General features: G+C 42.1%; 2 protein-coding genes across 5 annotated transcripts in view; both read right to left on the bottom strand.

The window, feature by feature from the left end:
* Positions 1-68: 68 nt before the first annotated feature.
* ndufs2 (NADH:ubiquinone oxidoreductase core subunit S2) lies at positions 69-10,427 on the bottom strand. The gene is made up of 14 exons (XM_047568082.1): positions 10,262-10,427; positions 9,340-9,443; positions 8,365-8,555; positions 8,066-8,186; positions 7,725-7,837; positions 6,448-6,522; positions 6,277-6,354; positions 6,101-6,186; positions 5,893-6,012; positions 3,114-3,243; positions 1,620-1,715; positions 1,418-1,501; positions 1,031-1,088; positions 69-278 (listed from the first exon to the last, which is right to left on the bottom strand). Exons 1-14 carry the CDS (start codon positions 10,366-10,368, stop codon positions 241-243), a joined length of 1,401 nt encoding a protein of 466 aa, XP_047424038.1. The 5' UTR covers positions 10,369-10,427; the 3' UTR covers positions 69-240.
* A 2,899-nt stretch (positions 10,428-13,326) lies between these two features.
* Positions 13,327-15,870, bottom strand: part of kirrel1a (kirre like nephrin family adhesion molecule 1a) — a 35,248-nt gene continuing 32,704 nt past the window's right edge. For all 4 annotated transcript variants that reach the window (XM_047597523.1, XM_047597541.1, XM_047597514.1 and 1 more), the window contains exon 15: positions 13,327-14,467. In XM_047597523.1, the coding sequence (XP_047453479.1) occupies positions 13,745-14,467 (723 nt within the window). In that variant the 3' untranslated portion in view covers positions 13,327-13,744. The remainder of the gene's footprint in view (positions 14,468-15,870) is intronic.

Below are 15,870 nucleotides of genomic sequence, written 5' to 3'. Positions count from 1 at the left end.
AGACTCGTCGAAAGGCGTCTGGTGCCACGCGACGGCCCAAAAAAACAAACAAACAAACACTCGGGGCGTGGAGTCATAAAATATTTATTAGGGTTTATTTGAGCATTGTACATCGGTGATTATGAGCGTGCGTTGAAAAGCTCACTACACAAAGAAGAGAACAGGAAGAGAAGCTTTTCTAGCAGATGTGTGAAAGACAATGAATTCTTCTCTTCGTTAGGAACCAAGGAACCAGCGGCGTTAACGGTCGACCTCTCCAAACACGATATCCTGAGTACCTGAGAGAAAGAGACAAAGAAAGATTTTAATACGACTTCACACACAACACTAGTAGCAGCAGAAACTAGAGATCGACCGATATGGATTTTTTTTTAGGGCCGATACCGATTTGTCTTTACAACGATACTGCTTATTCTTCCGCCCTCCCTCCATTCACATGATTAAAAACGACACAATGAAAACAAATGTTACACAATTTAAACATAAACATAAATTGAACTCAAAGAATATTTAAAGCTCTTATGCGTAAAAAGTAAAAAACAGACGGGTAAAAAGAGGTAGAGTCAGAAAAGCTTAAGGACAGATCCAATCTTAACTGTGGACTGTGGTTGACTGAAAACCTGCGCTATTAGTTTGCCAGAGAAAAATAGAAAATGTCAGCTAGCAAACTCCTACTTAACGATAACAGTAAAAGTCGGGGCTGTTGCTATATAAAGAAAATTAAGTAGTGATAAATTAAATAGATATTTGTTTGGAAATCTTTAAAAAAAAACAAAACAAACAAAAAACGTTTTTCTTATTTTTAGGGGCGCTTGACTAGCCCACTCTTTGCTAGTGGGGGAGGGGCAATGTATGGGCTGCACGGGTCCACAGCGTCTCCAGGGCTGCCTGTGGATGCGCCCGTCTGTAAATCTTGTAAAAAATGTATCGCGAATTCACCCGAGTATCGGCCGATACCAACAAAAAAAATGCAAATATCGGCCTGATATATGGGTCGATCTCTAATAGTAATAATAATCGCATATCTCACCAATAATGGCCACCACATCAGCCAACATGTGTCCTTTGGACATTTTGTCCAGACCGGCCTGGAAAGAAAAAACATTAAACATTCAGAACGCTCATAATTCATCAGATCACAGTTAATTCTCTTGCTGCTATAACAGTTCGTTTATGCAACTTTAAAGACATTTTTTTAGCCTCGTAGACCTAAAACTCAAACGACGGCCGCAGCTCACGTCGCCACGAGCTAAAAGACGGGACAGAGTGTGTGTGTGCTCTCAAAAACGCTCCAATAACACTTCTCTAAAATGTGGTTAATGAACTAAAAGCAGCCCCGAGGAGGAGCCGTTAAACGCCCTGAATAATTGATGCTCCGGTGTGATTAATATTTCACGGTGTCTCGCGAAGCACGCACCAAGTGAGCGAATCCCGGAGCTTTGATCTTGCAGCGATAGGGTCGGCTGGAGCCGTCCGACACCAGATAGACGCCGAACTCGCCCTGCAAGCGCACACACACGGACACGGATGCACATCAGTAAGAATGTTATATCACAGCAATTAATTAAGACGGATTAATAATGAGTACACAAAGGATGAGTTTGCTACTGTGTTGTCACCTTGGGGGCCTCCACAGCGGTGTACGTGGCCCCTGGTGGGACCTGGTAGCCCTCTGTGTACAGTTTAAAGTGGTGGATCAGAGACTCCATGGACGTCTACAAAGAAGAGGACACAAGTAAATAGGACGTCTCAGCAGACAAGACAGGAGAGAGGGGAACTAGAGGTGATCTCAGGCCCTGAGGGATGATGCATTAGGCAAATTAAAGACATTTAATTAACACAGAGAAGAGCAGGAAAAACTGCTTCCATGATACAATAACCGGCAAGAAGAGACATGAGGTTACAGAATGTGAATGAATGTTATGACTGCTGCCCCCTGCCTGCAGGCCAGAGCACACAACAGCCTTCCTTGTGCGCCTACTCGTGTTATTTTTGATATTTAAATTAGTTCGGCGATTTGAAACTTCAAGGTGTGAAAAACATGCAAAAAAACGAGAAGTCGCACCACTGACCGTTTGTCACCTCTGCTTTGTGTTCAAGTGCGACTCATTGATGTGGCTACATCACTGCCGGTAGCTGCTGCCATTAGTTTTTTTTTTTTTTTTGATAACAATAGAGGGCATGGACGTGACGTAACAGCGAGAGGAAGTCTCCGTGGTTACAGCCACTGAGTGGCAAGTGAACATTCAGATTAGCAACATTACTTTGAATCATAGACTTTAACAGCTAAACTGTAAAAAAACGGTAAAGAGCTGTTTTGAGATTGACTGAAGCAACAGATTTGAAAAGCAGTCAGAGATATATTTTATATTTTTTTACAGATATCTGCCAAAGAAACGAGAAGTAAACGGATCTCTGCATTATGGAGAAACAAGGCACAGAAACCTGGTGTTGTGGTCGTGGATGCTGTTTGTTGTTTGTTGTAGTCACGGCCGACAGTAACTATTTCACCTCCAACAATAGGCGGGATAATCGTGATGACTCCTTGTCATTCTTTTATCACTGCAGTATTGTATGGCTTATGTTGCTTATGTCGGTAATTCTCAAAGTCTATTTTATGTTGTACAGTTTTGTTTTATTCTTCCTTCATACGTCCTATTTTTATGCTGACAGTGTTGTCCTTTATTTTTTGTTGTGCCATTGAGCAAAGTGAGTCACATTCCTTGTATGTGTTTACATACCTGGTCAATAAAGCTGATTCTGATTCAGTGAAGCTCTTAGCGTTAGCATCTTTGATTTAGCTACATTTACCATCAACTAAAACGACCTAAAACTAAGTTAAACGACCTTTAAACTGAGGCCAATCCAGTTCTCTAGTACAAAGCTGCTGGAGTTGTGTTGTGTTAGTATTTCCTGGTGTTGAAATCAGTTCCATATAAATATCAGGATGATTTGGCCTCATGTTAATGTTCATGTGTTATCTGGTCGTTCGTATGGATCATTGTAGAGACCAATCGTCCTCATAGTCTCACTGTATTTCCTGCTACATTTCACCATGTTTTTTCCACTCATGGGGACGTGACATCAAAAACAAAGTCCTCCGATGGGCTCACCTTCATCTCAGACCTCTTGGGTGGAGCCACTTTGGCATCATCCACCTTAATCTCTCCCTCTGGCATCTTGTTGAGCGCCTGGTGCATGATCCTCAGAGACTGTCTCATCTCCTCCACTCTGCACAGGTACCTGAAACACACACATGTAACTGTGCATCACAACCAGCTCTAACGCCGTCGACCAAAAAGCAAGAAAACGGACTTGACGCAAGAATAAATAAAAGCACGAACAGCTCGTACAAAGAAAAAGAAGAAGGCGACTGTGTAAACGCCCTTTCTGCAGAAAGCTGGGCTGATTAAAATAGGAGCGTCTCAGTTCCGTCTCAGACGCGGAGGTGATTTTTATTTTTAAGTAGTCACATCTTCAGTCATCCCAACACAAGCACAGACAGATGTTCATCACCCAGTGCTGCTCAAATCAAATATGCATCAAATATCCACCTGCTTTAGCCAATCAGGCTTCATGGGACGGGGTTTTCCGGTGGTAAAACAATCAATCTAAATATCACTGAGCTGCTCGTTGCACGGACTTTAGACTTTCAGGACTTTATGCGACATAATTACTGCAGAATTTTGCTTTTGAATGAAAATCACATCCACAAGAATCTAAATTTATATATATACGTCAATAATCGTCCAAGGAGTCTCCAGAACCCAGAGTCTGATCAGATCTTATGTATCAGCTACATTAAATTCATTAGCTGCAAAGTTAACTGCGGTCCTGTAGCACACTTATACGTGGGATGCAAGCGTAATGTTGCATTTAATTATTCGTGCAGGCCAAAATTAACAGGACAGGAAACAAAATGAAAGCTTGCATGTAGCAAATGTGGTTTAAAAAAAAAAAAAAAGGTGTGGGGGGGGACTTAAGTTAGTCCGAAATGAACTCACCAGCCAAGAGAAGAAGCTCTGAGGCCGAGCTTATTTTTATCTCCTTTTTACATCGCGTTTCACATTTGACGGAGTTATCATGTTGAAACTCGAAGAAGAGACTAGAGCTCAATGTGTAGTAGGACGATTATAATAAATTAAATTTAAAGGATTTAGTTTCTGGAAGTCATAAGTCGTAGATTTCCACAGACGAAGTCCGTGGACATTTAGAATAAAATGGGAATAAAACTGAAATGAGTGTAGAGCATCAACAGTTGCCATTTAATCTTAATTTGAAGGAGTTTCCATGAGGTGAATGAAGTTTAGAGAAAATGAAGAAGCACGGACGGAGGACACTACCATCCCCCTTCGTGCTTGCGAGTGGCTCCGTTTCAGACTTTTTGTAGCTAATCAGTAAAACCGATCTCATGACGTGTGAGGCAAAAAAAAAAAAAAACTGACCGATAATTATCACATACCACACCAGAGTCAAACACACCAGTGTTTTGAGTGGGGGATGTGACAGGAAGGAACGTTATTATCTTTCTGCCCACTGCCGCCTCTTTCCATGCCACGATTACACGGTTTCACGATAAACCGGCAAAGTTCCTGACGGTGATTGTTACCGTTTCAAAGTTTGCACGGAGCAAGTCACACTTCTAATGTGATGAGCCCTCTCCATGAACACCACCCACAACTACATAGGGCGTGCATGTGACATCACCGCAGGCCAGCGGGCGTCTCCGCGGTTACGGCCACTGAGTGGCAAAAAGTGACTGTTGACGTTTTTGAATCATAGGCTTAAATAGCGTCTAAATTGTAAAATTAATTAAAAAAAAGAAACAACTGGAATCCAGACACAGAAACCTGGTGTTAGTGTCAGGTTTGTGGTTAGTTTGTAGATGTTGTTGTTTTGGTTTTACTTCTCAGTAAAGCTCTTAGCGTTAGCATCTTTTATTTAGCTAAATATGACCTAAAATGACCTAAAACTAACTTGAAACTGAGGCTAATCCACTTTTCCAAATCCATACTAGTTCGTATGGATCATTGTCGAGTCCATTTGTCCTTAATTTGATCTGATAATCCACATTTTTCCTGGTTTCTCTGTATTTACTGATACATTTCACCATGTTTTTGCCCCTCAGGGGGCGTGGCCACAGACAGCAGTGACGTCAGTGCATCCCCTCTACACAGCGAGTGTAAGTTAACCTGTAGCTGAATGATGATGTGGGGACTTAGTGGAGAACGTCCTGGTTTGACTGTCAGTCTTTCCTGTAGTTCACCATCAAAGGAAACGAAAGTTTCAAGTGTTACGTAACGTTACTCCTGTTAAAAATACACGTTATTGATACGACACACACGGCGACATGTGTTTCTGTTGTGTACCAGCGCTGCCGCTTAATTATGAATGTTTGGTTTGTTCCCACTGCAGCGCTGCACTAGTTCTGCTCCACTTCGAATATGAATATTTAAATACGCTTCAAACGGGGATCCGTAAAACAAACAATAAACAAACAGACAGTCCGACACAGATCCGGCAAATTTTGAGAAGAAAATGTTCTGAGTAATTTTATATATGTATGTCTCAGATAATAATAATATTAATAATAATAAATGTCCTTTCCATAATTTACAGGGTTGGCGTGCAGAAGCTAAACACAGTGATGCTACTAAATCCGCATGTTCATTGTGTAAGTACTTCAATAATTTTGGTCACTATAGTTGTGATGATAATAAGTCATTTTCATATCGTTACATCTCTAGTGTTAGTCAGATAGAAGAGGCCACAAACAAGATCAAAACGTAGCAGAGAACACAAATTTTCACATTAATTTGTAAAATCTATGTCCTATAACGCCGGGTAAACATCTCACACCTGTGGTCATTTGTTGATTTGTTCATTCTTTACCTGTCGTAACAGTCTCCCTTGCTCCCGATGGGAATGTCAAAGTCCACCTCGTCGTACTTGTCGTACGGCTGAGACTTCCTCAGGTCCCACTTGATTCCTGACCCTCGCAGCATCACCCCACTGGTCGAGGAACGAGGACAGAGTGTCAAACACACATTTATAATATTTAAAATTCCTCTCGTAGTCTCTCTAACGGGGGAGGAGTTACCTGAAACCATAGTTGAGGGCCTCCTCTGCAGTAACCACCCCGATGTCCAAGGTACGATTAATCCAGATACGATTGTTTGTCAGCATCTACGATGAGACAAAACACAAATGCTGCGTTTGCTGAATGGATTTTAAAAAGCGTCTGCATTAGGATTTATCACGTCTGGAGTCGCTCACCTCTTCTACTTCATCAATTCGAATGGAGAAGTTCTTGCACCACTCATAGATGTCATCCATCAGACCAAGAGGCAAATCCTGGAAAAGAAGAAAAAAAAAAAAACATTTTATCACAATATGACGAACATTTTTTGAAGAGAAGACCGACCCACGTCGTCAGCCCTGACCTACCTGATGAACACCGCCAGGCCTGACGTACGCAGCGTGCATCCTGGCTCCAGACACTCGCTCGTAAAACTCAAACATCTGAAAGGAAACGAATTCTTCAGTGTGAAAACGCTACTCATTAAACAATCAAATCAGAAATTTCAATGAGTATTGGGAGGACTGTTGGGTTATGGTTTTAAGATTTCAATATATGTGAACAGTGGACATTATGGAGAACGTTGTTCAAGGCAGAGCAGGTTTTTAGTGATAGATAGTTTAGTTACCTGCTTATAACAGATATCACTATGGGCTGTTTGATTCCTGCTACTATGAAACCAACCCAGTCTGTTTGCACCTGTATAAAAACCCTTTAAAACTGTTAAATCACGCTGTATTTAAATTACCGTAACTCACAGTGGTTTGGGCTTTTGACAGAAAGCGAAACTTCCTAGTGTTCGGCCACACTTTGAATTTGTGCAGGTGGATGTTTAGGTCTTAAAGGGTTAATTTGGGATCTATTGGGATTTATCGGGCCTATATTTCCGTATTTTACTAGTATCGGCATCGGTTGATACACAGATGCGTTCGGCGATACATATACACATTTATTTTCCCCAGCAAGATTTACAGACGCATCAAGCCCTGTGCCGCTGTAGATGCTGTGGACCCGTGCAGCCCATACATTGCCCCTCCCCCACTAGCAGAGTGTTAACAGCTGGAAGCTGGAAAACGCTTGTGCTCTACCTCTTTTTACTTGTTTATTTTGTATGCACAAGAGCGTTAAACATTCTTTGAGTTCAATAAATGTTTATGTTTCTGGTTAATTTGAGACTTGTAACATTTGTTATCACTGTGTCGTTTTTATCACGTAAATGGAGAGAGAGGAACAGCAGGAACGGCTCCAAATATTGGCCAAGGCTGAAAAAAAATCAGTATCGGTCGATCTTTTGTGTTAATTGTATTAAACATGAAATACACAAAGGTGTAAAACAAAGTAAATGTTGTAATACAGCCATTAAGAGAAAAAGACGGCGTGTTTGTAATTCACCTGTTTAAGTCAACAGTTTAGTTTCCATGGCTCTGTCTTTGTTGAAGTAAATTTCCATTAGTCAGTGGACAAACCTGAACTCAAGGGGCCGGTTCATTAACGAGGGCATTGTGAGTAGACTGTAATTAGTTAACTTGTTTGTTACACATTTAATATAAGCTTTCAAGCGTGAATAACATAACAGACTTCTGACAGGGCTTGTCCCTGGAGGATCTATCATCTATCTTCTTCTGGACCGATCAGGGCTCCTAACCTTCTCTCGCTCCTCAAACATCCAGAAGAAAGGAGTCATGGCCCCGATGTCCAGGGCGTGCGTGGTGACGGCCATGATGTGATTCAGGATGCGAGTCAACTCCCCATACAGCACTAGGTACACAAAAAAAAAACAAAAAAAAAAAACACTGTAATGTTGACACCAGAAACAATTCAAATCACACGCTCTTTGATTTCTTTTGTGAGCGTTTGAATTGAATATCTGCGGGTTTAAACTGGTCAATTTGCTCTCTAATGGGCAACAAAAATAGCTCCAAGGCCGTAAATAAGCAGATTTTAAGTCCTTAGACCTTTTCATGTGTGACTATTTATATGCCGTACCTCTAATCCACTGAGCCCGGGGAGGAGCTTGGATGTTGAGCAACTTCTCCACGGCCAGAGAGTAGGCCTGCTCGTTACACATCATGGACACGTAGTCCAGACGGTCAAAGTAGGGGAGAGCCTGAAACACAACATGTACGGTTATTTTAAGCATCACCTAATGTGTTTAAATTAAGGCTTATGGTTGTGTGCACCAGAAAGGGAAACACCACAGCAGAGTTCATCGTGAGAAGCGTGATAAAGAAAAGCTACACAGACCAATCTGAATGATTAAAAGTAGAAACCAGCTGGTCCCGTACCTGCAGGTAGGTCTTGTACTCGATGAGCTTCTCCGTGCCGCGGTGCAGGAGGCCGATGTGCGGGTCACATTTCTTGACGGACTCTCCACTGAGCTCCATCACCAGGCGCAGCACGCCGTGAGCCGCAGGGTGCTGGGGGCCGAAGTTAATTGTGAGGTTGGCCACATCCTTCTCTGCGGGAGGATCTTTGTCTGAAAGAGGAATACGACACAATGAGATTAGATGAACGGGTTATTGTTTAATGATTTCACTTTTCTGATCCAAATAAGTCCCTGGTTTCGTCTTGAGGTTCACCAACAGACGACACAAGTCAAACAATACAGATATACTGGGTGTTTTAATGTCAACCTTCAGCAAAGCAATATTTAAGTTTCCTTTAGATTTAAGGCTCGTTAAGAAGAGCCATTTCTACTTGTGCACCCGCCACCAAGAGACTAGTTGGCGCTGTGTCTTTTTTGCCAGTCGGATTCATTTTTGATTCTACTTCCTGCTTCACTTTCAACAAACAACTTGAGATCGACCGATATGGATATTTTAGGGCCGATACCAATACCAATATTTTGTTTTTATATCAGCATTGGCCAATTGCTAATAACTTTTCAGAGCCAATAGTGCCTTTTCTCCCTCCATTTACATGATGACAATGAAACAACGACAAAAAATAGGAAGGGCAATGTATGGGCTGCATGGGTCAGCGGCGTCTCTATGTGAAACAGTAAAAAATATTGGCCCGAAATATCGGTCGATCTCCACTCTGAACCTCCTCAGTTAACTTTTCCTCCACGTGTTCCATCTTTTTTCCAATCAATTATAAAACTGCAGAGATGGAGAAGCAGTTAGTGAAATACTGAAGTGGAAACACGTGGACCAATCACAGCCACGGCGTCAAACTGACGCAGACGCCTAAGCTGCCTATTAGAACAGCAACCATTAGTCTTGTACGTTTCACTGTGTGTGTGTGTGTGTGTGTGTTACCATTCCACGGGGGTAGTGTCCATTTCTCATTGATAGCGGTGGGGTACATCACCACCCCGGCATACTGCTCCATCCACTCCACATCTGGCTGCCATTGTTTCTGCCTAAAAAGAAAAAAACAAACAACAACAACACAGAATAATGAGCCAATGGGTGTTTCTGTTTCCAGCCTCCGACACAGATCACTGAGGCCAGATTATTACCTGGGTGATTATTAGGGAGGTGACAGCTCTCAGGCTACCTGAGTGTTGCCTGAGAGGCTTTAATCCAAATTTGGAAAGGGTCATCATCTGAGCTACACCTGCACCAGCCTCCCAGTCTGACCACCGATTATCAGATACATAATACAGATGGAGGCTGAACTAGTAAGACAAGAAGCTAAATGCTAACCTAGCATAAAATGTCAATAACTAGCCTAGCATACGCATGTTTACGTCAAGATGAGTTCAATGAACAGTTATGAAACTAAATTCCTCCGTAACCATTTCAGTTACAAAAGGTCTAGAGTTGCATAATCGCTGCACTCTTCCTCTGCCCTGGATTAAACTGACAACATGTCAACAAAAACAATCGGTTGCTTTTATTAACTTAGTCCTGACCTTACGTTTAACATAGGAGACGGTGGGATAAACAGACACACGTTACCTAATAACAGAAGCTTAGCTAATCTATCCTAAAAGCTACGGGAGCTGTTAAAGTGGCAGCGCTGTCATAATAATGTCACAATGTTTATTTCCATTCATAAAGAAATATTACATTTCAGAAAACGACCATTGCCCGTAATTTCACATAGGCAAAGTCGGCTTATTTAGCATAATGCTAACACTAGCCTGTCGGCATGCATCTTTACGTGGACGTTAAAACAAGCTTCGACATAAAGGTCACACGGAGCGTCACGTTTCGTCTCTCTCCGTTATCGTACCTGTTCTGCAGGAGCGTGCAGCCAGGGCTCAGCAGGTTATTGTTTAATATTAGTTTTGTTGAAGGACGTCCTAGTTTGGAAAGCGACCTCAACATTGTGGCCGCCATCTTGGCTCTTAGACAACCTCTGGCCAATGACGTAGGGCTCCTTCTTCTTTTGTGGTTTTAGGGGCTCGTTAGGTGTAAAGCTCACGTCTGCCACCTATCGGTGTAAAGAGGACAGCTCGTACACGTTATAAAAAGTTATTTTAGTTTATACCATGTAAATCTACCCATAACAAAAAATATAAGGGAAATTATGTTTGTACGTGTAACGTAAAAAATATGATAAACATAAAAAATATTAGTATTAAAAAATAACCTTTGTACATGACGTAGCAGGTAAAGAAAATCCAAATAAAATCTTTTCAGCTTGTATTTAAATTACACATAATATTATTAATTACAATTAAAAATTCTTAGCTTTATTATTAAAGAATGAATCTACACGTTGACTTCAGTAATTTAAACCTCCAACAAAATGTTTACAATTATTTTTTTTTTTTAAAAGTCCAAGTTTATTTGTCAGGTACTTTATATTTGTTGACTACTGAAATAGCTTTAAAAAAAAACACATAATTCAGAATACACAACTCCCTGTCACGCATCTCCACACAAGACACTTATCTAACCTTATACTGAGACACTTCAGCTAAGATATCTGTATATATCTTATGTAAATTGACATGTAATGTTTTACTTCCTCTTCTTGTTCTTGTTTTATTTTAGATTATTTTATTTTTATTTTTATTCTTATGTCTGGTTCACATATGTTCTTTCTTATCTCGGGACTCTTGGACAAACTTATTATCCTGTGTGGATCAACAAAGTGATCTTGAATCTTTAACTTTGAACAAAGCCCCAATGCCACCCAACACTGGAAAGAGATATGTTTAAGCGGCTTTATACAATTTCTAAGTACATATTCTTGTTCTCTTTAACATTTGGTATTAAAAAAAACTATTTATCACAGCTACGATCAAGAAAAACAACATATATTTGGTTGGCGTCATGTCAGTGTCCTTATTAAATTAAGAGAAGTCATGAAATAGGAAGCAGAAGAAATATTCAGAGACATCAAACAAGATAACGTAGCAGGAGGTTTAAAGGTCTGATCTTTGCTTAACAATTAAAAGTGAACCTCACGTCTCTACACTAGACTGTATTTCAGGTTCCAGCTCAGAATAGAGCGCGAGTCGCTCCTTCTAAGATGCGCTCGTGGTTTTTAACCATGGCGTTAACGGGCTGTTTCAGCCTCTGTAGCTTTAAAAGGTTTGACAGAGCTTCTGGTTTGACAGACACAGGTGTCAACACGTCTCCAGAGACAATATAACATTAAATGTTTTGTGACAGAACAGACACAATAAACTCTGTGTATCTGTCTGTGTTCACCTTTATATTGAACTACATGCTGCCATGAACGTATGGGCTTCGTTTTGCCGTCGACTTAACTGCTGTGCTGCGTGTTTGTTGTGTGTATTTTCACCTTTTTGTTCAACAAAAAGTAAAGAAATGCCCTTTAAAGACCCATTTAAAGATTAAAGACGACAAACAGCATTTTTTTTGTTTTTTTTTTATAAAAAACAGTGCTTTTATTTATGTAATACTGTGGAAAAATAATTACATACCATTTTTAAAAAATATTGAAGATAATGAAATTAAAAAATGAGAGAGTTTAATAACGTTCGTTGTACATCTGTTGAACAGTTTTCTCTGCTACGAAGAACAGTACAATAAGATAAACATTGGATTTTTCCTAAATTCAAAGACACAATAATACAGGATACAGTCCTACCAGAGGTATAAAAGTACTGTAACGGGATTGTGAGAGAAATGATATGGACGTATACTGGAACGCACACCCACACACTTAAGACACAGACATGCACACGCGCACACATACTGTGTATACACACACACACACACACACACACACACGCTGCGTGTTTAGTGTGTGTTTCCCATACACACACCACTCACACGTCTATACAAACACACTGTACAAATCGATGTGCACCCCCACCTCTATCTCTCACACACACTCTCACACCCACGCACTCTTTGCAGTCGCACACTAACTACATGTCAATATTGTGGACGAGCCTTTCGTTATATTATAAACCTCTTCTCCGCACACATTCTCCTCTGGCCGATTTGTTTGATTTGTTTTTTTTTTTTTGTTTTTTTTGGCAGACAGACAGACGGACGGACGCACGACGAGGAATGATTCAAAAATGGAAAAATGTGTGTGACATGTTCCCCTATAAGGCCACGCTAAAACCCAACATCTGCGTTTTTTTTTTGATTTTTTTGATTTTTTTTGTTTTCTTATCTCCGAAACACGCTCCGGGCCTACAAAAATATCTGGGAATGACTGGAGGCTCCGCCCCCCTTTCCTCCCCCCCTCCCGCCCCCCCCAAGCCTGGGTTTGTAAAGCAACAGTCGCCGATAGAAGGAGCTTCTACTGCATATACATGGTCTAAGGTGAATAACAACATGAACACTTGGCACTATGTTTCGTCTATACACCGACACCTTCCTCCTCCTTCACCCTGCCGCCGCCGCCGCCCGAGTTATGTGCGCTCAAACTTTTGGTCCGTACATACACATTACATGTTTTACATTGACAAAAATAATTCTGCTGTAATGTTAAAAAATAGAATACAAAGCTCTAGTGTGTTGTGCAAAATAAAAAAAAAAGAAGAAGAAGAAGAAGAAGAAGAAGAAGAAGACAGGTATATTTGAGGGACGTCTAAGCATGAATACTGTAGATGCAGTGCAAAAAAAATGACCCCTCCCCCACCCCTCCCCCTCCCCCTCGACATACTATATATATATGTGCTCTATGAATATGACAACCGGCAAATAAAAAACTTAAAAAAAAATGACGGCCAGAAATGACATCCACTGGTTGAGGTTCCTTCCGTGTTGAACAGTTTGCTTTAAGACGTTCTCTCTCTCTCTCATCGCTTTTTACAGTTCGCTCCGAAGAAGATCTGTGATCTCGTCCTCGCTCTGCTTCCAGATTTTCTTTCTTTCTTCCACCCCCCCCCCCCCCCCTCTGGTCTTGATTGTGACTTGCGCTGTCTGGCTCTTTCAGAGCTCAGATTATAAACACATCGGGAGTGAGGGAATTTCCCTTCCCTGTCTCGGTATCTCTTCCGCTCTCCTCTTTTTTTTTTTTTTTTTGTTGATTTTTTTTGAATATTTTTGTTTTTTTTTCCTCTTCTCGCTCGTGTCTTGCGTTTCTCATACGCTCCCCGTCTCGCGGTCACGGTTTTTTCTCTGACTTTGTGCATGGTGGGTGTGATGCTTTTTTTGTGTGTTTAGCGCGTGAAAATATGTGGGTGTAAATTTGTGTTGTTGTAGTTTTTTTGAATTTTTTTTTGATTTTTTTTTTTTTTGTTTTTTTAGGTGTGACGCTATTTTATTTTAAGAGATCTTCTCAAACGTGAGTCTGCATCCTCTGTGTGTGCCGGCTGTGGGAGTAGTCAGAGTGTTGGGAGGTGTAGGAGAAACGAGTGGAGCTGCCGTACTTCCCCAGTCCAGTCTCCGATCCGGAGGGAGCGGGCCCCCCCGGGCCGACCCCGACCCCGACCCCGACCCCGACGCCGACTCCGACCCCGACGCCGGGGCTCCCCACTCCGGACACCACCCCGGAACCCACTCCGGACCCCACCCCGTACATCTCGTAGGACGGGCCGGCCTCCAGGGGGGCCAGGCTGGACGGCGCGAAGCCCATGCGGTATGTCTGGTAGTGCGACGGGTACCCGTAGTTGTCGTAGGCCAGCTGGGACGTGGAGTCCAGGAGGCTACAGTCCCCGGGGAAGTCGCCGGGGGGCGGGCCGGGGTTGGCCGGAGGCTGCTGGCTCTGGCCGCCGCGGGTGAAGGTGTTGAACTGGGCGTAGCTGATGTGCGACAGTCTGGAGGGCGGCCGGGGGTCGTAGCATGCTTGCGGGCGGCCCGGGGAGGTTAGTGGGCCGGGGGGGCCGGGGGCTCCGCCGCTGGCCGTGGCCCCCGAGCCCCCGGTGCTGCTGCTGATGGACGCCGCGCCCCCCGGGGTTCCCGTCGGGGAGCGGTAGTCGGAGTAGTGCATGGTGGAGCGGGAGGCGGGCCGCACCTCGTCGTGGGTGGAGGCTCGGACGTTGTAGTAGCCGTTGGTGGGGTCCTGCACGGAGAGGAAGAGGTGGAGAAAGACTGAATGAAAGACACTGCTTCTAAAATGATCCTGTGATAATGACACTTTATTTTTGTCGTAGAATCCAGGTCCAGATTCATCTGTTTGTTTGTTTTTTTTTCCAGAAATGTTTAAATCTAAACCCATGTTCTCAAAGCTGCTTTACGTACAAACTCTGTGATAACTTTAACTTCTGTGCTACTAATCAAATATATCCATATGTATATAAACTAGTTTTTGATAAAAGGGAAGACAATCTCCAGGTCTGAGTTACGAAGCCCATGTGGTTGCAAAGTGCAAAAAGCTGCAGTTCATCGAGTGGCCACTAGAGGCTCCAAAGGGGCGCAAATCCCCATAGACCTCCATGTTAAAAAGCCCAACTTTACAGCATCATTTCACATGTTTACAGCCTGGTACAAAATACAACTTTGCGTCCATATTTGGAGGATCCGAGTGTGGGCGGAGTAAAGCTCATCAGAGAATGGACTGGTGTATTATATGTCCTGTGTTAACACATTACACACTCCAGCTCTGAGTTAGGGCACATGGTTCTGCTTTGGCCCTTGTTGCTCAAAGCTTTCATGACTTTCCTGCCAATGTGCAGGGTCGACCAGAGCCGCATATTAGAGAGAGTCCTGCCAACTAGTGAATGGACCGGCTGTGCTGATTGGTTCTGAGCTTGTCACGTGTTTCACGGGCGCCATGTTAGATACATCTAACCAATATTCACCCATAGAGAAGTGGCAGTAACAGTTGAAAGTTGAAATATGCCACAGCTCCAGCGTTTTCCCCAGTGAACATGAATGGAAAAAGTTATGGGAGCAGAAGATTAAAAGGAAAACCCTGATATTTATGTGAGGTAATATGTAGATGTCTTTGATGTTTGTAAGTTTGAAGTTAACCAAGCCTTATGCTAGCTTTATGCTAGCTAGTTATCTAGACTAAAGGCTTAGAAAAAATAGCAGCTACCCTCATATATAATGTGAAACCCATGTGTTCATGTAATTTATGTCCATGTAGATGAACAAATTTAATTAACATGAAACTTTACCTCAGTTACTACTAAGTTATTATGGCTAGCGTGCTAATGTTATAACGATAATACTAAATAACAGTTAGACTAGTTAAATTTTCACTATTTCTGAGTATTTATAATTTCAAACTTTTAACAGCGATGGATGAGACTGAGGAGAAGGTAAACACAGCTCCGTGACTGATGAGGTGATTGGGCTACAGATAATTTTACAGGCTCATTTAAAGATATTTAAAGTAACTAGACGCTGGGATATTTAAGTGAGGACCTTTGACATATTGATAGAGGTTGGTAATAACATTTATAGGCCTGTTAATGGTGGAAAAAAGACATTTATTTCAGATCCCCTGATGTAGCAAAC

The sequence above is a fragment of the Mugil cephalus genome, chromosome 1, assembly GCF_022458985.1.
Source record: "Mugil cephalus isolate CIBA_MC_2020 chromosome 1, CIBA_Mcephalus_1.1, whole genome shotgun sequence".
Taxonomy (NCBI): domain Eukaryota; kingdom Metazoa; phylum Chordata; class Actinopteri; order Mugiliformes; family Mugilidae; genus Mugil; species Mugil cephalus.
Note: the sequence above shows the minus strand (reverse complement) of the source record. Positions and strands in the feature narration are given on the sequence as shown.

Excerpts from the sequence above, each read along its gene's own strand:
- ndufs2 (XM_047568082.1), bottom strand. The coding sequence starts at position 10,368 with ATGGCGGCCACAATGTTGAGGTCGCTTTCCAAACTAGGACGTCCTTCA. Across the intron at positions 6,355-6,447 it reads GGCCTGGCGGTGTTCATCAG|GATTTGCCTCTTGGTCTGAT; the intron begins GTAGGTCAGGGC and ends CTTCTTTTCCAG. Across the intron at positions 279-1,030 it reads TGATGTGGTGGCCATTATTG|GTACTCAGGATATCGTGTTT; the intron begins GTGAGATATGCG and ends TCTTTCTCTCAG.